This window comes from Ostrinia furnacalis, unplaced genomic scaffold (assembly GCF_004193835.3).
Source record: "Ostrinia furnacalis isolate ACB-3 unplaced genomic scaffold, ASM419383v2 OfSCF2350, whole genome shotgun sequence".
In the NCBI taxonomy this organism is placed as follows: Eukaryota; Metazoa; Arthropoda; class Insecta; order Lepidoptera; family Crambidae; genus Ostrinia; species Ostrinia furnacalis.
The window spans coordinates 262,484-285,843 of record NW_021132589.1 but is presented as its reverse complement, the minus strand read 5'-3'; the positions used below and the strand labels follow the sequence as shown (position 1 = coordinate 285,843).

Here is a 23,360-nt window from a genome sequence, read left to right as displayed (position 1 = left end):
TTCGTGGATGAGCCCAACTTTTCATTTAGCTAGTTCATAGAGGCGTTAATTGTTCTATTAAACTTTTACACGGTGGTAAAAGCCACTCTTTATTCTTGTTTATAGAGACCATAAAAAGGTGAATAATGCTTTGTATCCTTGTATAAAACGTTAAGGCTTAGGGGAAAGGTCAGATGTGAAGCCATTCAGTGGATCGTATACACGACATCTTTGAGGTCACACACGTTTCAATGTCCATAATCCGTGAGACCTAGACCTCACTTCAAATTCACTGAAAGGGGCTTACAGACCTGTATTTGGACTACCCACTTATGTCGTACGTAATGCATACTTAAGAAGATTCGAACATTCGACATACGTAGCTACGATTACCTCAGTCAGTAGAAACATCATCATAATAATATTATTATTGTTGACGTACACGAGTGAAAAATATCATCTTTTTCTATGTATTTAGCCATCTGAAATGTCTTATTTGGACTTACTAAGTAAGTAGGTAATCTTTGATGTTCTGAACAACAGTGGATCTGTGGATATCCAAGCCAATATGAGAACACTCATCTGAGAATCGAAAATAGGACTTTGGTTACCCTGGTATGGTTTAATTAAGCTTGAAAAAATAAACGGTTATCAATTTTATTATCTTTACCCAATGTACCGCCGCTGTCTTTACACATAGGTAGGCATTAAGTAGTATGATCTTAAAGGCAATTTCACGTTTACTTACACTAAAGCTCATGATGAGTTTACACATGCCTACTTAGTGGGTGGTTCGTATTATTGTACAGACGTCTCTCGTCTGTTTTTGCAACAAAAACATTTTCTTTGGTCTTTAAGGTTCAGCTAAACCAATGCGTACAGCCAGCGTGCGCGATGGCAATCAGTAGAAACTAAAGCCCGGTCTGTGAGCACGTAGAATTTTGTCCAATGACCCCAAGCTATAAGGATGGGTAGCTTGGGATCATTGGACAAAATTATACGTGCTCACAGACCAGACTATAGTAGTAACGCAAACGCTTACGTAGGCTGCACAGTGCATGCGTTGGTTTGGCCGAACCTTAATTTAGTCCGGGTTCGGTTGACTGTACATTAAGTGTGACTACCCGTCTTAGTTCAAACGATATTTGCGTAGGCAAATACACGTAACGTCTTACCCGAATTAATAGTTATAGGGCCCTAGAGACATGTCAATTAATAACGTTACACGCTTGAGTTGTTGGGCGCTGTATTGTGGCTGCTCAGTGGAGAGGCTTTCCTTTGAATTAATGATTTGCTTCTACGGTCAGTGGTTAGGCAGTACTTTGAAGGGACCAGAGGTTCCGAGTTTGAATCTCAGTTCATTTGAATTAAGACTGAGTTGCACCACCTAACTTTGACCGTAACTAAAACGATAACTGGTGTTTTTTGTATGGAATTTGACAGATTTTTGACGTTTGTCAAAGTTAAAGTAAGATAGTGCAACTCAGCCTAAGTGTAATATCGGACTGTGTTAGGAATCATTCACAGAACCTTTCAGTCTTCTGAAAGGTTCTGTGAATGTCCATCAGCTCATATTGCAGGTAATAAAAAAGATTGCCAAGACAGTAACTACCCTCTTCTTTCGTTGGAGTCTGAATTAAATTAAAGATTGTATATAAAGTTATAAATAAACATGTTTATGAATCGGTACAAAAGGGTAGCTCGTGTAACGTATTATAGGTAATGGTACTTCGATGGAATCACTTGAGAATTTGATCGTAAACGTTCGCAAACAATTTAGGAGAGCTTTACCTTAAAGGACAAAATATAAAATTGCGATATCGCAACATAATTAAATTCGTTGACATTGGACTTTTTCTCGATTTATGTTCAAAGTTTTATCGAGTTACAATCTCGACCTTTTTAAAGGTTTCACACATGAAGGATATTGGATGATCCAACCGAAGGTATTTTTATGACAAAAATATTTAGATAGGTTAATACCTAATTCGTCGTATCGGTTTATATTTTCTTTGACCTTGCCATTATCAAGTAATTCAATGCTTTAAAAATACCGAATAGGTACCCTATGTAATACCTAGAGCACAATTTTAAAATTCCAGTGACATCACACACAATTCGCATTTATAATATTAGTAGGATTCCAGTGACGTCACACACAAGTTAGTATGAGTGATATCACGCTCTGTTGATGGTGTCACGCTCAGTCATTATTCCATGCAAAAATAACTGTAAGAAACCCAAAAAAGTATTCTTTTTACATTTACGTGAATATATTAAGAAGTTTATTATTCTTAATTAGTACCTAATAATAATTTAATTAAGATACTACTGTAGCAAATAAAAAAGCCAGAGCTCTCCGTCGATGTATTTAAAAAAATATCTGGTGCTAGTGAAACACAAAAAGACTAAGAATTTAAATTCTTATCTTAGATCTAAAGAATAATTTAATTGAATAAGTAATAATGTTTTATAAAACGGTAATTGCTCTGAAACCGTTTAAATTGAAATAGAAAAGAAAAAAAGATCTTAAAATTTCTAAATTGCTAACTTGTTTCTCCTTAACTTTAATTACAGGTCCGAGAAAGAAAATAATAATAGGTATAAGTATTTGTTTAGATTGTGATACTACCTAACTACCTTTTGCCTTCGGCATAGTAGAACCTTTGGTGTGTCACATAATTCCGATCTTGAGTCTTATGATTAAAAGATGAAAAAAATGTAGTAAGTATGATATTATGAAAATTTTCCCTTAGGTATTTCATCTCTCTTCAAGTATTTTTTCCAAAAAGTCCATGCTATTAACAAAACCACAATATTTAAATTTTGTGGTGGATCTTTTAATCGACGATAAAAAGTAAAGTGCACTGCCCGGGAATCGAACCCGGGTCGCAAGAATGGGAATCTTGCATGATACCACTACACCAGCAGTGCTTGTTAATAATGCGCGAAAATAGAATACAAATTAAGTTACTACCTACTTGGTGCCTCATCGGTGCTATTTGAGGGTAGGTAAATTATTCTTGCTCGTGGTTTCTTGAAATTTGGTCTATCACAGAAAGACAATCGGGTGTGTCTTTTTAAAACCAGGATAAAAACTACTTATTCTATGATCAAATGGCTGCATAAAGAGAGTGGAGGAAGGCGATGAAACCTTACTGTGACAGATCGAAATTAACGCGGGCGAAGTCGCGGGAAAAGCTAGTAAATTAAAACAGCTAAAAAGACCCATCTATTGTAAGCTATGATAGCACAAATGCCAGAGTTGGAACTAGGCCGGTTTTGTCCCATTACTGCATTGTCAGAGCGATAATGCACTCCGATGCTGGTTCAGAATGAAACGATGGAAGTTTGAAAAGAAGGAAAAATTTAGTTTTTTTTTACATTGAAAAAGAGCGTGAGAAACGAATTCTGTTTGTATCGAAATTGGTGTCCAAAATAGACCTCCAGTTAGGTTTTCATTTGTTTTTTATTCCCAAACATTTTTGCCCATATTGGATCCGTGGCTTCCTGCCAAACACTGACGGTTTTCAGATAAGAATGGTTCGCAAAAACCGTATTACAATACTATTTTTATAACTACAAATACAAAAGTTCTACCTAAACTGTTCACCTTGTTAGTTGTTGACTTTGTTAACTAGGTAGCGTTGTAACTTTTAATGACATTAGTTAGGTGTTCCAAAACTGCACAAAATTGATGCCACTTGAAATTGGAGCTACATGTGAATATACAAAATTGTTGTAAAGTCGTAATTAAAACTACACTACAATTATACGACGCTACAGTGTTTAGCTGGGTGTGCTGTCGTCTGTAATAGGCTAAGTTTCTTAAAAAATCTTTTAGTCTGTCAATTATAATATCATTTCAATACAGGAATTTAATGTCTATTTCCATTTTATTTTGCAGTGTTGTCAAAGTACAGCTACTTGTTTATCAAACTATCCTACTAATATTATAAATGCGAAAGTTTGTGTGGATGTCTGGATGTTTGGTACTCTTTCACGCAAAAACTACTGAACGGATTTTGATGAAACTTTATAGTATTATTGTTTATAACCCAGAATAACATAAAGGCTATAATTTATGACATGACGATATATGACAAACTAATTTCACGCGGGTGAAGGCGCGGGCAAAATCTAGTTAAGTATAAATTAATTAATGGAAACTTTGGGTACCTATTCAGGACTATAAAGTTATAAAACACCAAACTTCTGAAAACTATTGTTTAATGGTGTTAATAACCACTCGTGACTTCACAATTCACAAATCTCATACCTCAAATTGTAGGTAGTACTTTAAGGCTGAGTTGCACCACCTAAATTTAACCGTAACTATAATCGGTGTTTTTTGTATAAAGATTCGACAGATTTTTGACGTTTGTTAAAGTTAAACTAAGATGGATCATTAGAATAAAACAAAATCTTCAAACAGTCGTTTTTCGAACAAATGTTTAATATTAATGATCTGTTTATAAAAATATACTGGAAATTCGTCTTCCGCTGAATATTGGAAATGGTTTCATATTACCTTATTGGTACTGAAGAGTCCCATTTACATAATTTTATTCTGAATCTTTGTTGTGATAAGTTGTTAAATTGTTTCTTTGTATAATAAAGGTACATTAATATTGTTTGAAACATTTGTTTAACGTCAGCATGATAATTTCTTTTTAAAAAACAAGTTTTTTAATCTCGCTGTCAATATTTCAATCTTATGAAGATGTTGAAAGAACAAAATTGAAAAATAATATTTTTTTAAAGTTGCTTTTTTACACTTTGCAAATTCACCCCTTGCTAATAAAAAGTTAGGTAGATGATATAATTACGGACAGCACTGGACGTGCTGGACAGCACCACACAACGTAGTAGAAAGGCGCTGGATGCAGGTCGCTACCAACCGGCCTTTGTGGAAATCAGTGGGGAGGCTTTTGTTCAGCAGTGGACGTCCTAAGGCTGAAATGATGATGATACTAAACGATAGTAAGTAACTAATAAATTCTCCATCAACTAAAGATAAACGTTATAATCAAAATTCTTCAAACTATCTACCTCTTACTTATAAGCTTAAACTTCTTCATAGAACGGAAAACGTCGTTCGCACGTTATGGTGAGCTTATTTTCATCGATTTGGTGGCAAACTCATAATAAATTAAGCTTGATAAGGTAATTTCATCTCTATAACCGTACAATAGGGTGGTATTTTCTTTATTCGTGATTGGTATCCCGGTGTATGTTTGGCTCCCTACTTATCCTACAGGAGCTCCCCTCTGACCTAGTTTCGGTTTTCGGGGACTTAGGTAATTGGAATACAAACAATCATACCGGAATATCACTTCATTTTATCAGGATTTGAGAGGTTTTTATAAAAGTCAAGTGCTGACTTAAACACTTTTTGAAAAAATTAAAATTTGAGGTGCGTGAAAATTTCGCTTATTTTTTCGACGTGTCTGGAATTTTTAAAAAAACAACAAGCGAAATGGCTGCCATTTTTTCGTTTTGCAAAGAAGAACGGTCACGCCCCATACAAAAAAAACCCAGACCCGACAGAAACGAGACATACCTCAGTTTTTTTGTCATGTCTTAATTAGTTAAATTATATATTTATTATATACGAAATATATGTATAACACCAAAATATTACCCTTTGTTTTTGTTCAGGCGTTATACAAAAACTAATACAAAATGCCTATTTATCACCAAAATTGGTAAATGTATGTACCTAAATGTCTATTACAGCTGCTATGGAATGTATCTAGGTGACCTGGAGATACAGCCGGATTATACAGGGTGGTTATACATGTGGAACGATAAGTGATCTCACTCGATTATTTCTAAACCAATTTTGGTGATAAATAGGCATTATGTTAGGGTTTTTGTATAACGCCTGAAAAAAAAACAAAGGGTAATATTTTGGTGTTATACATAGATTTCAAATATAAAAAATATATAATTTAACTAATTAAGACATGACAAAAAAACTGAGGTATGTCTCGTTTCTGTCGGGCCTGGGTCACAGATGACCGTTCTTCTTTTTTGACTTGTCTGGAAAATTTTCAGTAACATACTTATCGCTTGTTACTGAAAATTTTCCAGACACTACCAGCTGCCAGTTTATTTTGCCATGCTGCGCATAAACCTCTACAGAATAACATAAAGACTGTAGGTACTCGTAATTTAAAGATATTGAGTTAATTGGCCAAATTATAACCATAAGTCTCAAGTCCTCTTCCTTTCCTCTCAACCAAAATCTTAATCAATGAATGACAGTCCATAAAGTTCGTTAATCTCTTAAGTATCGGGATTTTCCTAAAGCTTTTCTTGTGTTGAGACAGAATAAACAGCTGTTATTGTCTAAGATAATATTATTATTGGGATTTTAAAACCTAAAGTTACCTACTTTGGGAAAAGCTATCTATCATGAACTTTAGCGGGATTATTAATCAGACGCAGGTTAGCGTACCATCCCTACATTGTCGACATTCCACCAGCTCGCACTAGGCGATTCGATAACTCTTTTATAATGCGAACAGCTAGGGACTGGAATTCGTTGCCTGCTGCTGTCTTTCCCGACAACTATAATCCGGGTCTTTTCAGGGTGAGAGTGAATAAGCACTTAGGGCAGATATGTACCTATGTACCATCCTAGACAGCATCTCACTTAACATCAGGCAGGTGAGATTACGGTCAAATATCTGCCTTGTTCTGCATAAAAAAAACCTTTTTACGAACCTTCAAAATCCTGTTCAGTGTAATCGTGATGGGTTTGTTTCCTCGCAGCTGGGTCAGTGGGAGCCTCTTCATCATCAGCCCTGGTCTCCATATTCCACGGCCTGCGAACAAGTAAACAGGTGAGTTTAATATTATTTCATAAACAAAAGAGGTCCACTGCTGGACAAAGGATTTTCACAACGACCACCCCTGCGTTGCTCGCAATTAGTTGCTAGGTATCGGCGCCCTTTACGAGATCGTCGTTCCACCTAGTGGGACTAGGCCTGCCTTTAGACAATAACTCGCGGCTCCGTTTTTTTGGGCTCTAGTGGAAACCATCGGGTTTTAGCGGGTAGGCCCCGCCTTTAGTGGGTAGGCAGGGAGAGTCCCACATATAACCCACTGGCCGTCCCCATCGACCAGACCTTCGACGTAAAAAAGGCCTGCCTACATGAGGTTTTTCACTCCATGATATGCCCCCAGAGGTAACTTACATTAATCCACAACTAAGCCTAGGCGCAGACCACCAACTTTTAGTTGGCCGATAGTTGGGCCCGATTCTAATTTGTATGAAGAATCGGCCAATACCAAATCGGTGAAATGTGCGCACTTTTATACATTTCCATACTGATCAACAGCCCGAACCAAAGAGGCTAACGCCCGTATTCACAAACATTACTATGAGGTCTCACAGTGCGCATGGACGCACAGGGTGACACACGAACAAATCACAGAGCTCTATTCAACGCTGTGTGTTCTATTTGCTGCTTCACTTAAGCAAGTATCGTTTGTGAATACGGGCGTAAATCCAAATGAATGTTAATACTTTGACTACAGTTTCTACCAGTTTCTATAGCAATAGATACTTAATAATCGCTATAAACTAATAGCCGACGCTAAACAGCCATCAGCGGAGTTTATCACATTACTAGGCGCGTCTAGTGTGCTAAGGTAATATTATTCTAATATCATCATAATGGAAACGCGAGCATCTGCCAATATCTTTTTAGGCAACATTTTCTGCCTAACTCATTATCTACTATTTAAGAGTAAGTAGAGGTATTTTTCTCAATTAAAAAGGTTTTTAATTTAGTAGTTCTCTACCATTTGTTGGAAGGTGCTTTATTTAAAAATACACCCTAGTCGGGCTAGTAAAGGATATGATATAGTTTTATATCGCGGCGTTACATTGAATTTTATTAACCGTAGGTATACTCATCGTGAAATTAAACCACCTCGCCAAAATGCAGTCAGAGGAAAGAGATACAAAGATCTCTTCCTATTCATGAAAGAAATGGCAAAACTTCCTCTTCCCATTATACCCAATTAGGGTTGTCAGGTCCAAAACCACAAAAGCCGGACTCTGTGTCATATTTAGAATTCATAGAATTCGTGTCATAGCTCACCTCGACTTTCGCCTAGCACGGCAGCCAAATAAAAAGCCTAACAAAAGCCGGAAAGCCAATATTTGGCCGGACAAGACCGTAAAAAGCCAAAAACACCTGGCAACCCTATATCCAATGCCAAATACAATAACTTGTTAGAAGTAGATAGATTGATTTCCAGGAGTTTCAGAGTGCTGTTAATATAACCACAGATTGATACATTAGTGCTGGGTAGTAGCTTCATTAGTTGATTAAACGACGTTTCCACGTGTATACCATTGATTGCAGTGGTATGGGATAATGCCTGCTTAATTGATCGCCATGGCCGGCCACTCCCGATTTAATTCTGATTAAGTAATCACAAAGCTATCTGTGTTGCCTATGGGAGACATAACTATCAGCTGATAGATAATCATGGGGTAAAAGGGGACTAGGAACATGTCTAAAGCGTGTTTATTTTTTGCTTATTAGTAAAGGCTGATTTACACGTATTAAGTAGTTAAGTAGGTGACGAAATTTTAACTTAATTTTAAGTGATTATTTGCATGTTACCTACTTAACTACTTAATACATGTAAGCCTTAAAGTAACTAACGAACTTTATGTGATTTTTATAGCGACTCCAGTGACACAAAGTAATATTTGATTTTAATTCATAAATTAAAATTACCATCACATGTAAGTACCTACTACCCCTGGACAAAGGAAAATAAAATGATAAATACTCGTAATTTTATTTCGAAAACGATTGGATTTAACTTCAGGACTTATTAATTTGGTAGTTAAGTAATAAGAATTTAAATAGAAATCGTTTGTCATATTCCAAAATAAGACTGTTTACTTTATAGCAGCATAAACTTCTTGTTTACAAAATCAACGAAGAATATTGGGAATATGTTTACTTTCTAAAATAATACTCATTAACGAGTTTTGTTTGTACTTTTTGAAGCCCGTCATAACGGGTTTAATATTAAAGCTGACATTTTTGCCTAATCCATAGCTGAGCAACTTTTAATCTTAACCATAATAATATTATCTATAAATAAATTTCGTCGAATTGGGCCTGAATTAATTAAGCCAGGACTTCGTCTGTAGACGATATCCAATAATTGACAATCTGTTAGATCGATGAAGCTGGACTAGTTCGCCTTTGGAGAATTTAACAATAACACTAATTGTTTTGATTGAAGTTAAATTTTAGTGATAAAGTTAACTAAGTTTTGGAGATAATGTTCAGACGAAAACAAAAATAGATTAGACCTAGAGATATTATTCTAGAATATGTACGTAAAGTGATAGTGATCAAAAACATTTGTTTTATAAGAGCGCTCTCTACCATTTGGTTTAATTTCAAAATCAACAAAGACAAACAAGTCCATTATTCAATACATACATACTTCAATGTAGATAGTTAATAAAGAAAACTGAAGTAAGTAACTCAAAAAGAAACGTGTGTTTCACGACAGTACCTACATTATAAGAAAAAAATTACACAGGTCAAACTTATTCTGTGCTTTAGCTTAGTTAAAAAGCTTTGTGAGCAGGCTCAAATTTTCTTTAGTCTCACACTTTTCGTGTTAAATGAGCTTTCATAAATATTAGCCTTGAAAGTTTTAAATACTAGCTTCCACATAATAATAAAATAAGTAGGTACTAGCAACGAACCAAAAGCCACGTAATCCGGGCTGAAACGCGTAAAATTGGGTTTATCAAGATTTAGTAGGTATAGTGTAAGTAATTAATTTATTAGTTTAATAACCTCGAGATCACGGATTATTGAACCTAGAATATAACTTTATTTATGTAATGAATATATACATTTTATTGTACAGTCAGGATCAAATAGTTCGTGACCCACGTCTTTATTACAATCAGACTATGGGTGTGTTCCCCACTTTTTGGCCACTTTGGTTGTCAAACTATTTGACGCTGACTGTACACCACACAAAAACAAGAAAAGAAAGAAATACTCAAAAGATACAGCATAATTCAGGCGGTCTTATCGCTATGAAGCGATCAAGAGAATGAGAAACATATTTGTTTATTCAATATCTTTAACCGACTTAAAAGAGGAGGAGATTCTCAATTCGGTTGGTATGTCTTTTGAGTAAGTTTATTATTTAATCTCGGAAATCGTTAGTTTATAACCCGTCTGAAACTGTAATGTGTTATTAATAATGTACTTAAGTTCAAATGAAACCCATCTCAAAGTTTAGCAGTATAGTTAGCGGTTTTTCAGAGAAACAACGCGGTATTTGAAGCAATGTGGTTTTATTTTAGTGTTTACTAAAGTTGAGAGAATTTAAAGATATTTTTAATAGTGAAACCACAATTTATATTTTGTGGTGAATCTAGTATACCTAATGAAGTAAGTGTGCGATAGGTATAATAATTTTGGAGCACTATTCCCACCTTTTGTTCCCATTGCTTTGCTTTAGCTTGGTCACAAGAAGAACAAACACGCAATCACCGAATATTTAGAAGTAGTGACACCCAAAGTGGCCAAGAAGTTGACCACACAGCATTTTTCAAATTATTGTAACAAAGACGTGTTGCCAACTTTTTGACTACTTTGGATGACACGAACTATTTGACGCTGACTGTACTTCTTTTTCTTTTATTTTGGCCACGACTTGGTTTTGAGAATCATGATTTCGCCATTGTCACGTAATCAGCTTTGACAAAGTTTACCTGACTGTACTTCCTCACCCACAAGCTTTCAGCTTGAGCAGTGTCATATCGTCAAAAGTTTTTACAAAATTTCACATTTTCACAAAAAAGGAACAGTCAGCCGTTTTAAAACAAACTCGAATCTCGAGGGCACCGAGGATAATTTTAATTATTGTACCTACAAAAGCTGCGTTGTCGCTCCCTTAACAACTGAGGTGCTAATTTGTTTTTATCCAGCTAAACGTGTCGGCAAATAAACAGAAGGCATTAACAACGTCTAGATAAAATCTACGTTTTGTTCGCGTTAACGTTGTAGCGAAATGTTTTAGCACCAAATAGGATCCTATTTTGTGGCTTTAGGCACGAAATATTACTAGTTACATAAGTAGGTACTGTGCGTCAAATGTAGGTATACCAACTAGTATTACCTATGTATTTAGTTATTTTTAAATACGCACATTATTCTGACTAATAGCTGGTCGCAGCATTGGCCCTGTGAATGTCATTCTGGCAATAATTAGGTATGTCGTATCACAAAAAAAAGCACACCTGCCACCCAAATCAGAATTCTAAAATGTAACTAAACTATATTCTGATTTGTTTCACCAAAAAAAAAAGCCTATAAAATTGACAAATGTGGCTGTGATTTGTGATAATTTCTGATACAAACCTTCATTCAACCCTTTTATTGTGCCCGCGGACATGAAATAGCAAAATGTTCTTTCCGAGGTTTATACAAAATTTTAAAACTGCATGTTTATTGGTAAACAGCGCCACCTATTATCGTTGTTTACCCAGTTCACGATTTTATCCGTATAAGTATTTTGTTTGGCCCACTTCCCTCACGTTGAAAGTCGACTATAAAGCTGAATGAACGTCGTAAAAAGTACATTAATTAGGACCCCTGTAGACCTATAAATTCAGGCATACTGAAGTAACTGGTCAATTTTGAACCCTATTACACTGCTATAAGATGCATCGCGTTGTATCTGTAACTAACTACGATGAGTTTCTAAAAGCAAGATATAATTTAGAGGGTCTAAATTTCGAGGTTTGGTAATTAGTTTTTTAGGCTGAAAGCTGAAAAGGGCGACTCAAAAAGGCAATTTCCTTTCCTAGAAAGGATGAGTAACCCAAAAATAATATACAATTATAAAAAACTCAACTGATTCTATCTCATACAGAAATTGTATAAAAAAATACCTTTGCTAAACCTTTAACTTTTTGTAAGAGTAAAGTCCAATATTATAGTTATGTAGATTTATAAACATGTACCTACTTAGGTATTAACTTGTCAAAAATATTTTTGTGGAACAAGCTACTGCAAAATGACGAGTTTACTAAAGTTCAAAGTGGTATGGTATGTATGTATACCTAACACCCTGTATATCTTAGTAGGTACCTATTGCCATTTTTTCTTTTATTTCCATATGACACACATATGACTCACCCTCACAGGCGTTATTGGCGTTAGCAAATAGATGATTAACTCAAAGGACGAGGAAGCATTTATCCACAAATGAGACGTGGGAGTTCCCTCAGGAAATTCCTGGTTATTTTTATGAACTAATCAACGGTTAATGCTAGCTGCTAATAAAGATAAACTGCAGGATATAACATAATAATTACTACTATTGTTGCGATAAATTAAGTCGTAATATACATTATTATCATGATCGTGAAGTCACGGAATCTAATAAAGGGTTATTATACCTACTACTTCTTTTTAGGTATTATCGTTTTCTGTTTGGGTGGCAGTGTATGTTATAAAATTATCACTTCACGGGATTTATTGCAACAATATCTATTTTAACGGTAAATAATATTTACCCTCCCGACGTTTCGGCTCGGTTGCACGAGTCATGGTCGCGGGCAGACTGAAGAGATGCGGCGTCGTCTGCTCCGGCGCGATGAGTTTTCTTCACCCACCCGCATTTGCACAATATTTTCGTCAGTGGTACAGTCAGTCCGACAAACTACACTAACAGTGTCCGGGTTTCCCTGAGACGGCCTAGAACGCGATTTGTACTTCGTTATCACCGGATTCCACGCTGATGATAGGTTAAATCCATCTTCTCGATTGAAATTCTTATGCTTTTTAATTTCAATGGCTTCACGTATCAACCTAACATGGTAATGCCTGTCAGTTGAGAGGATTTTCGGGTCATGAAGTTCCATCCAGTGATTAACGTCCGAAGTTAACAAATGTTCAGCTATCGCAGATTTGCACGTCTGTTGGTTCTTTACAGCCGCTATGTGTTCTTTGACTCTTTCAGCTATANCCGCATCTCTTCAGTCTGCCCGCGACCATGACTCGTGCAACCGAGCCGAAACGTCGGGAGGGTAAATATTATTTACCGTTAAAATAGATATTGTTGCAATAAATCCCGTGAAGTGATAATTTTATAGTAAAAAATGCAACATAATAGTTTAAAATAGTGTATGTTATGTAAATAAGATATTTTCTTCGTTTTCTAATATGTAAGCTGTAACAACTAAGCCGCCATGGGTGTTTGACATGACTGAATGGCACTCTGGAAGTCGTAAATAAATAAAGAAAGCCTGGAGCACAAAAACAAATGAATAACGCACTCCTCTATGCGAAGCGCGGTATCATATATCTTTGTTGTCTAGAACATACAATAAAATACACTGAGTGGTTTTACACCAAGTGCATCTCACATGGGAATCGAACTCGGAACTTCTACCCCCTTATTGATAAAAAGTTACACCTAGTATGAACCTCGGATTAAAACGACATTTCCATATTAAATGACCGTTTAATTAAGCCAGAGTTTAACTAGGGTGTAACTTTTATAAGGGGGCTAGCTAGAGTCGTGAGAGTCCAACTCTCTAGCGCCAGTGGACCATGTTTTCCGTTATTTCTGGAATTCCTAATCTACGAGTAAATCTAACAATTCCTTCACACTTTTCACTGAAAATGGGTTCCTTATCGCTTCAGGGATACCTACACAATCCAATCTTTCTTGGCCACTCTACTAACCTAACGAATGTAAGCCAGCTTCTGTAGCGTTGTTGATTAAAACTTGACTTGGTTTTAGAGACTTCTCTATAGATAAATATTCGATATAGGTCTTTGACTCAGGATTAGCAAATCTATATATATAAAAATGAAACCCGTTTTCCGTTGTCACGACATAACATGAAAACGGCTTGACCGATTTGGCTGATTTTTTTTTGTAGTTTCCTAATACTCTGTACAAGGTTTTTACGGAAAAAAATATAAAGAAAATCTCTACGCTAAGGCGGTACGAAGTTCGCCGGGTCAGCTAGTATTTTATAATAATTAAACGACACTACGCACATGTTATTATTTAAAAGTTTTTTTTTTCTGCAAATAGCTTTTAAAACGCGTTTTCACATTTTGATTTGATTATCTTAAACTTAAAAAACTAAAACTTACAGCACATCAGTCTTGCATCGCAAATACTCGTAAGGATAGTCCTTGAAGTAAACACTTTTGTACACCATTTCAGATATAAATCACTACACTTCAATTGGATTTTCAAACTGAAACATCTGTTTTCACGAGTACACAGGTGCAAAGAAAAATACACCTTACTACCTCGTAAGTCTTTGAGGTTTTGAAATATTTTCAATAATAAATTCTTCATTCGGTTTTATTTATAAAATGTATTTACACAACTTTATGTCAAGTCTTCAAAGCGATGGATTATTCCAGATGTGATTCGAAATCGTTTTTCTTTATCGAATGTTTCGATTGACGTGACATTTCGATTAGACTTAGGTAAACTTCTTTAATAGAAAATTACCAAATAGTAATTTAATCTTTTAAAGCTTTAACAGTCACTGCTATTAAGTTATTTATAGGTATTTTGATTACATTTTCCACCACTGAGACTTTAAAAGACGTTTCTCTAACGTTACAAGTGCGGTTCCAGCACAGTTCAACCGTAAACTCACTTGCGTTTGAGACGGTCGGTCGTTTTAAACAGCTTAACTTCGCCGTCTAGCAATAGGGCTAACGATATCGGTCGGCTCATTGAGTGGAAGATGGTAAATCTCTATCAACACTCGCCATCGCCTTCAGAGGGAAAGCGATTTAATTGCAATAGCAACTTTAAAGCAAAATAGAATGTGTGAATTGGAATTAAGCAATATAAATTGGGATAAAATAATGCAGGTAAAGTAAAGATTGCATACTTTGCTTTATGTACAGCGCAGGACCGTTCATTGTGGAAAACCTTGGGGGAGGTCTTTGTCCAGCAGTGGACGTCATTTGGCTGAAACGAACGAACGAACTTTGCTTTAAAACTTTATATTCAATTCGGCTCATTTTGTTACGTTCATCATGTTATAAATTTTTTGGACCTATTTTTAGATATTAGGTATGTTGATTACCTTCACAGACAGTACGTCATCGTCTATTTTCGTCCATTTTTAGTCCCACTCAATATTGCTGGAGTCCAATAAATTCAAATTACCTAAATGGTCTCAAGTTTCAAAATTATAATATCTTCAAATAAGTTAGCAAAATTGTGACTATAAACAGTCATAAGAAACTCCCAGGGGCAGTTCCAGCTTAGTTGCTCAGTTTAAAACTTAGGGACGTATACTTTACCCGGCCAAGAGATTCCCTAGACGTCTAAAGTTCAATTCTAACTTGGTTAAGACCCTTTCTCACAAACTTATTTGGTATTGTAAAGGGCGATCTCAGTTCTTATAGAGTTAGAGGTCTTATAGTATCTTAGTTTTACCGAAATAATTTGCTTTTTGAGGTAAATGTAATCCTTTATCCAAAAAGTATCTTGTGATAGCGATTATGAACTTTCGTAAAGTGTGATAGGTAAAATACTGTAATGTATTTAGGGAGGTAAAATGTAACAGAAATGAGAATAACCAAAACAGAACAATAAACCAATGCGCAGACCACCGATTTTTGTCGGCCGATAGTTTAGTCGGGCAGTTAATCAGATGGGCATGTATGGAAGTGCGCACATTACACCGATTGGGCCTTATCGGCCGATTCTTCATACAAATTAGAATCGGGCCCAACTATCGGCCAACTAAAAAGCGATGGTAGACCGCAGACCGTCAAAATTTATAACTAGAGAATGTTGTTTAAAAAAAATGTAAGAGATGTTGGTAATTTTAACTCCACAAAATAAAATTACTATAGTCACATAATAAGTTGTGCTATAGTTTCGTTAACCAGCTAGTTTACCATTCCAGCTACGTGCTTGTTGGGTCAACCACAATTCACAATCGTCGACGGTGTTCAACAAACTATAGATTTGAATCGACGGTCCGACACTAACACAAAAAGTATTGTTTTCCCATTATACAAACTACCTATGTACTTTGATCCTTCTTACGATTCCCACAATTAGCTAAAATGAATATTCATTAGGAATATGCGCGATAACTTAAGACATAGTTAATGAAAGCGGGCGTTGAACTCTTGGCGGTCAGGGAAAACGACTTAACTCTGATCGTGGTAGTTAGGATTTAGCACTTAAGTATGATTTGTGCTAAGTGCGTGTTCTTTCTCACTTAGCACTGCGTTAGAGCTAGTGATAAAGTACATCCAGGGCGTAAGGCTAGACGTAGGCGGACAGTAACGAAGAATAACTTCTAAAGGATATTTACCGGACGTAAATGGTACCTTTGTTTTAAGCATTGATTTTCTCAAACTGAATAGTATTTTAATTTGATTTCTATTTCTTTTTACCACACATAAAATGGTGACCTATTTGTGTGCTGGTTCAAGATATTATTTTTCAGAATAAACTGAACAGACCACGACACATCAAGATATTGTGCCATCTAATGTAGTTGTAATTAGTTCGGTTCAGCCAAATGACGTCAACTGCTGGACAAAAGCCTCCCCCAAGGCTTTCCATAACGACCGGTCATATGCTGCCCGCATCCAGGTTTTTCCCGCATAAGTTGTAATTAGTATGTCTTTGCAATTAATATATATCTCGAAGCTAATGAGTGTCTTGTTGATTGTGAATTTACACTAAAATAAATTTTGTAATAAAATCTTTTTATCGTAAGATGTCTCAGCGTTACCTTTACGCATCGTCATTCGAAATATTTTTTTAAGCAGAACAAGGCAGGTATATGACCGCAATCGAACCTGATGTTAAGAGAGATCCCATCTAGGATGGTACATAACTGCCCTGTAAGTGCTTATTCAATTCGAAGCGCTCGAAATTCTACGACCTACCAGCACACAGCTGGAAGCTTCCTAGCGTTCAATACTAGGTAACCCATATCGGACAATAGAAACGCCGGACGTTCCATACCACGCTGCGTGTACGTGTCACCGTGATGAAGCGCCGTCATTTGGCGCCACGTTTATAATGAGCATCTGCCGTAAAACGAAACGTTCTTATTGGAACTAGAGTTTGAAGGCTCTTTTGTAGAGCGTGGTGAAGTGTAGATGAAAATAGATATTGGAAAACGAGGCTTGTTTATTTTATGAAATACCTTTTCATGAAATACCTTAACAACCTCATAATCGGAGTTTCTGCACAAGGGGTAAGTAATGAAGTGGAGATAAAAATAGATAGGGAAGGCTTGTTTGTAATTTATTAGATGAAATACCTAAATAACTTAGCTAGTTTCTACAAAACCACGTGTTGCTGGATGTTCCACCAGCTATCCTCTTATGATTATGAATTTATTTATTTTTTTTACTTTTTTTATTTTTTTTGTTAACACTCTCTTTATGAAGTCCTAGTACACTTTGTTGTCCTAGAAAGCTGTTTCCATTCTTCTTAATTATTTTACTATCAGGCCCAGAACCTTACTAAACAATAATATCACTCAGGTACCCGTAACAGGCATATCCATCGGTTTCCTACATCATTTCTTTGTTGATTGTATGAAGCCAATAATATTTACTCACAACTACATTACCTAGTCCTTTATGTATTACTTTATCAGAAATATTACGTCTGAATGTTGTTTACTCAGCGGTATCCTGGATGAAAGCCATGTGTCTGCCCCAACACTCGCTTTCACAGAAAATGGAACTTACCCCAATATACTTAATGGTCAGAATGGCAAGTCAAGCAATACCGACAAAAACCAGGGTGAACTCGAACTATTTTATGATAGCACGAAGTTACCAACTGTTACGGACTTGCCTGAATTAATCTGAAAAGTTTTGCCTTTTACGTTTAATAAAATGGTAAAAATCCCAATCGTTACCAGTTTAAGCATGTTCGGATAAAAAATATAACTCAATAAATATTTGTGTACGTGCACAAATCTACCTAATCTTAAGTCATATTGAAGATAGAGAGGATAGAGTATTTGACGTTACGACCTGGTCCAGGGTTCGATTCCTGTTACCTAGGGCACCAATTATATTGTGTTAGGAAATTGGCTTAAATCGACGGCTATCGAAAAGATCATGATCATGATTAAGGGTACTTCAAAAGTTCAAGCGGTGTAAACTACTCAGAGCTATTTCAGACGCTTATATAATTATCATATAGTCATTATTAAATTTCATAACTTATGAATAATGCGAAAAAGTTGCAAGTCCTCAATGTAGGTAACTATATTAATTTGATTACGATTTGAGTTGGTAGAAATAGTAATTAGTATGTAAAAGAGTAAAAACAACTGTGAATTCATGCATTCCCATCGCTTAATTAGAAATCATTGTTTTAACTGAATGCATTAGAATTGTGTTGAATGCGAAATGAGCTACGATTAGGTTACAAGGGAAAAGGATGATGGGCATATTGGGCGTTAAACCAACAGAAACAAAAAGTATACTAAATTAAAGCTTAATACTAGTACTTCATTTCATAGTACGGCAACAATCCTGAAATACGCGGGGATACGGAGATAGAGGTCGTTGAATATGCAAAGTTTCCATAGTATTTCACATCACATTAGGGTAATAAAAATAGTATTAGGTCAATTAGATTGCTTTTATCGATCATATTGAGAGTATTGTATCATATCTTACTATCGATTCTATCGATTTAGTAAGTATGTATACCGAATAAATCATAATCGATTATTCGATTGCAATAATCGATTATATTGCTGAAAATAAGGAATTGAATTAACAATCAAATGATAGTAATGATGGTTATCAATAAAATCGATTAATCGAATTGTCAATCGATACATCGATATTTGGCAATATCGATCCGTGATCGATTATGCGACAACACTACAACTTAACTGGTAGAAATCCCCTTGAAACATGACTGTGTTCATGTCCTTTCTTTAAATGGTACCTAGGTATAGTCCTACGCTTATAATGTAGAACATGGTTTAAATATACCATTTGTTGGCCCCACTCCTGAACTGTTGGACATAATAATGGATAAATAACTTAAAGTATTTAAAATGTAAGTAGATAAGTATATTAATTAATAATATTTTTTGTTTACGCAATAAAGCACCTATCACTATTACACATTATGTCAATTTCCAAGCAAACCCGGGAGTTTTTGGTAGTTATTTATATGAAAATATATTTCTGATATTAAGTCCTAACAAATAATAGTAGTTACATTTCTGTTGGTTTTACGCCCAGATTCCATAGAAAAGTGCCCATCATCCAAATGTGTGACATCCAAGAAAATTAATACTTAATGCGATTCATAAGTACTGAATTCGTGTGAGTTGGTACACGAAGCGTAGTTACTACGGAAAGTGTAATTTTTGTACGTTTTGATGCCATGCTTCGTTTATGTTAAAAGTCGACGCCAACATCAAGGTTGTTGCAAATAACTTGATAAATAACTTTAGTTTCGATCGCTATTGTTTATCACCGAAATTCCATGCGAAGTAACTTCGTAGAGTTAGTTACATTTAGTAAGAAATGAACGTACCATTTTTTGCTCAAGAGAGATGCGTGCGCTAGCGGTAAAAATTTTTTTGAAAAGCTAAGCGGGTGAAGCCGGGGTCTACATCAAGTTTAGTCGTTAAATCTAACAAAGTAAACAAAACAGCACTTTACAAAGTGAAATAATTAAAGAGTGCCTTTCTATGTATAGTTGAGGAGTAAAAAAGAAAAAAAGTTTGCTAAAAAGACATGAAAAACTAAACGGAACTCATTGTCATCAGCGGAAAAGCACCCTTTTTAGACACGATACCGACTCGTTTATTACATCGAAATGAATAAAGTTTTATTTGTCACTCAAATTCGCTGTCAGGCTGAGCAAAAGTTTTCGTAATTTAGGACGAAGGATTTTCCAGTCTAGGTTCTGAGAACTGGTGACGGCAGATGTATTAGTTAGCTAAATGGCACAATGAGAGGTAGTTTTTTTTTATGGCACAGTTACACTATGCGGGAAATTGACCGAGACAGATAGTCTAAACACGCATTTCAGTTAGGTTCGCCGTGCGTAGTTCATAATGGTGTGCGTTTTTGCGATTCTATTCGATCAATTTCCCGTATAGTGTAACTGCGCCATTACAGTTGTTTTGCAGGTGTCGAGGTTCGGAGCAACTCCGAGTCTCAAAAGTCAAAAGTAAGTCACGTATCAACATAAATAACACCTTTTATTTAGATGGCATAAGAATTTTCTGAGTGTCTCTGTTTACTAAATTAAATCGACGGCATCGTCGCACTCGCACACAGTTGGTTGACTAGCTACAACTACGAGTATAATAAGGTGAAATTTTGTTATCGTCGTCGGTACAAAGAAATAAAACATTTTAAAAGTAAATTCTAATACTGTTAGTAGAATTTAATTTTAAAGTAAATTCTACTAACTTGATAGTAGTTACCAACAGTACATACCTACTCGTATATGCTCGTATCCAACACGTAGCGAATTACATTTTTTAGATAAAGCGATGATAAACTTAAATCTCTACTTGATTGCCATTCGCAAATGTCCACTTGTGTGCATAAATTATGCATATAACTGACACGTGTCGTCGCTCCAAATTAGCTTAATTCGAGCTTGGTTCAGCCAATTACTTAAATTGCCCAGTTTAGAGATGAAAAGGATTATACTCGTATATGAATGTGCGACTATGGTCTGGATAATATTTGGACTTGAAATTATATTACAGTTTTTGTCAACAGTTGTGTTGAACAGTTTGTCAGCAGTAGAGTTGTCAGCTGATCAGTTTGGTGACTGAATTATTTGTTAGACAGATGAAGGCTGAACAAATAGCAATTTAGTTCTGAGCACTCTGGGCCCTTAAGCTAATAAAACACATTGGTTGTTCAGCACAGACTGTTACTTGAAAACCCATAGTACAAATCACATACAATAGGTGGCAGCACTGTCAGACATTTTATCTACTAGCTGTTGCCCGCGGCTTCACCCGCGTGAAATTCAGTTTGTCACATATCGTCGTAAATTATAGCCTATATGTTATTCTGGGTTATAAACAATAATACTGTAAAGTTTCATAAAAATCCGTTCAGTAGTTTTTGCGTGAAAGAGTAAAAAACATCCAGACATCCAAACTTTCGCATTTATAATATTAGTAGGATTACAACAGCTGTTAACAGCACTATAATTACTAACTCTCTCTCTCTCTCTGTAGATCTGTCCACTACATTTAATTGTAATTTAAGATAATCACCTTACATTGTAAACCTTTAGATTTAGATTGTAGAGAAAATAAATTATTTATTTATTATTAACTACCAAGCGACGAAACAACAGAAGGTGCAGAAGGAATACAATATCTGACAACCACCCAGAAAAAAAGATGGTGTAATCTCCGCTTAGATTGCTTATTTCACTATACCTTATTTGTACTGTCAATGCTCTTAATGATCACCCTTCAGACCCTTAGGGAACTGCTAATAAAGGACTAATATTATTGAAGACAAATCACCAATTTCGCCAATTAGGATTTGACCTCCCCTCGGGGGAATAAGAAACAAAACCTCTGATTAACACTAGCCTGTAGGGATCAAATCAGAATTCGGCGTAGAGTTTCGACAGGGAAAGATAATTGTAACTAATATTTCTGTATTAAAGTTATACTAGTTTTTGTTAAAAGGGGAATGTTTGCTCTATCCATACAAACTTGGAACTAAGAGGCTGGTTGACTTTTAATAGTTTGACACACTGTTTCCGAGTTGAAAAACCTGTATTTGAATGATTTTTTACTTACCCTTAGGGAAAGAAGAAACAAAACCTCTGATTAACACTAGCCTTTAGGCATAAAATCAGAATTCGGCGTAGAGTTTCAGCAGTGAAAGATAATTGTAACTAATATTTCTTTATTAATGTTGTAATTGGTAAAAGGCAAAAGGGGAATGTTTACTCTATCCGTACAAATTTGGATCCTACTTACTACGAAATAAGGTATAAGGGGCAGGTTGACAAAACTTTAACAGCATTTCCAGACACTGTTTCCAGTAATGCAGGAATCCCGTAAAACTGGACTGTCGACTTTCTATCGTGTGTGTTTAAAATTCAAATTGCGAATTCGAGCCAATCGGGTTTTTGCGGGTCACTGCAACTGAAATCACGTAGGTTTACTGCTAAAACGGGATTCCGCAAAACAGTCCAAACAGTTCCTGCAATGAACGGAATGTCTTCTAGGGAACTAGCCCTAACTAAGAAACTAATTCCCGTTTTCACCATCAATCCCTAATTTTTAAGTGACCCCTATGGTAACACTTAACAGGAATTTTATTTTCATAGAGGGGGCATTTCACGCGAAGCGGACAGCGAAAATCAAGTCAGGTTTTGGATTTTGTTCATATTTGGATTAAATGTACTGCTATATGACCTGAATGGATGTGCATCATTATAAATTTTTATGAAGCTTAGTTTATTTTTTATGAGCGTTCAAAAAATTGGTAAAATTTTAGGAACAGATTTTTCTGAAGCTATTACTGCTATTATTACATTTGATTAAAAACAAACTGACTATTGGACTTTTGAGAATAAATAACTGTGTTTCTTACTATTTACTACAAAGGATGATGGGCANGACTTCCCCCAAGATTACCACCGAGCCGTTTTCTCTGTAAATATTTTTCTTTTTTTCGTCTGATATCAACTAGGTACGCATATTCGGCGCTCCCTCTTGGTGGCCAGATGACAGACGCGAAATTAATTCAGTAATAACTTTTTTCATCACATTTATTCATGACGTTAACAAGCACATAACATAACATGAACGCTATAGTTTAGCCGGTTCATAAAGTCTGTAACTAAAGTTGTATGTGTGTGAGTAAATGTGACTTTAATAGTACAATCAGCGTCAAATAGATCGTAACACCTAAAGTTGTGTCCAAAGTGGCCAAAAACTGGACCACACAACCTTATTCCAATTGTAACAAAGATGTGTTGCGAACTTTTGGGTTACTTTGGGTGTGACGAACATTTGAGGCTGACTGTAACATATGAAAGAAGAAGTATGGCGTTCGCTTTACTCACAAATAAATCCGTGTACCCAAAATGTGTTCCTCAAGCAGTCTCATTTGTTTTTCATATCGCATCTAGCCCGGTCGTTTTTTGCAACATCGTATATACCGAAACCCTTTTAAAATATTCACGAATCAGCGCACGCTGGTTATTTTTACATCGCTCCAAAGCAAAGGCCTTTGTCGTCGAAATTTCTTGTAAATATCTACTTAGTTACAGAGACAAACTCAAAAGTGAAAGAGATA

The 23,360-nt window shown here is 35.7% G+C and overlaps 1 protein-coding gene and 1 non-coding gene across 5 annotated transcripts in view; both read right to left on the bottom strand.

Moving 5' to 3' along the window:
* Positions 1–14,625, bottom strand: part of Ndae1 (Na[+]-driven anion exchanger 1) — a 31,238-nt gene extending 16,613 nt beyond the window's left edge. For all 4 annotated transcript variants that reach the window (XM_028307813.1, XM_028307810.1, XM_028307811.1 and 1 more), the window contains exons 1-2: positions 14,169–14,625; positions 6,712–6,812 (exon numbers count right to left, since the gene is read on the bottom strand). In XM_028307813.1, coding sequence (XP_028163614.1) covers positions 6,712–6,812; positions 14,169–14,236 — 169 coding nt within the window. In that variant the 5' untranslated portion in view covers positions 14,237–14,625. The remainder of the gene's footprint in view (positions 1–6,711; positions 6,813–14,168) is intronic.
* Positions 2,843–2,913, bottom strand: TRNAG-CCC (transfer RNA glycine (anticodon CCC)). The gene has a single exon. It is a non-coding gene; the product is annotated as a tRNA-Gly (tRNA).
* Positions 14,626–23,360: the final 8,735 nt, after the last annotated feature.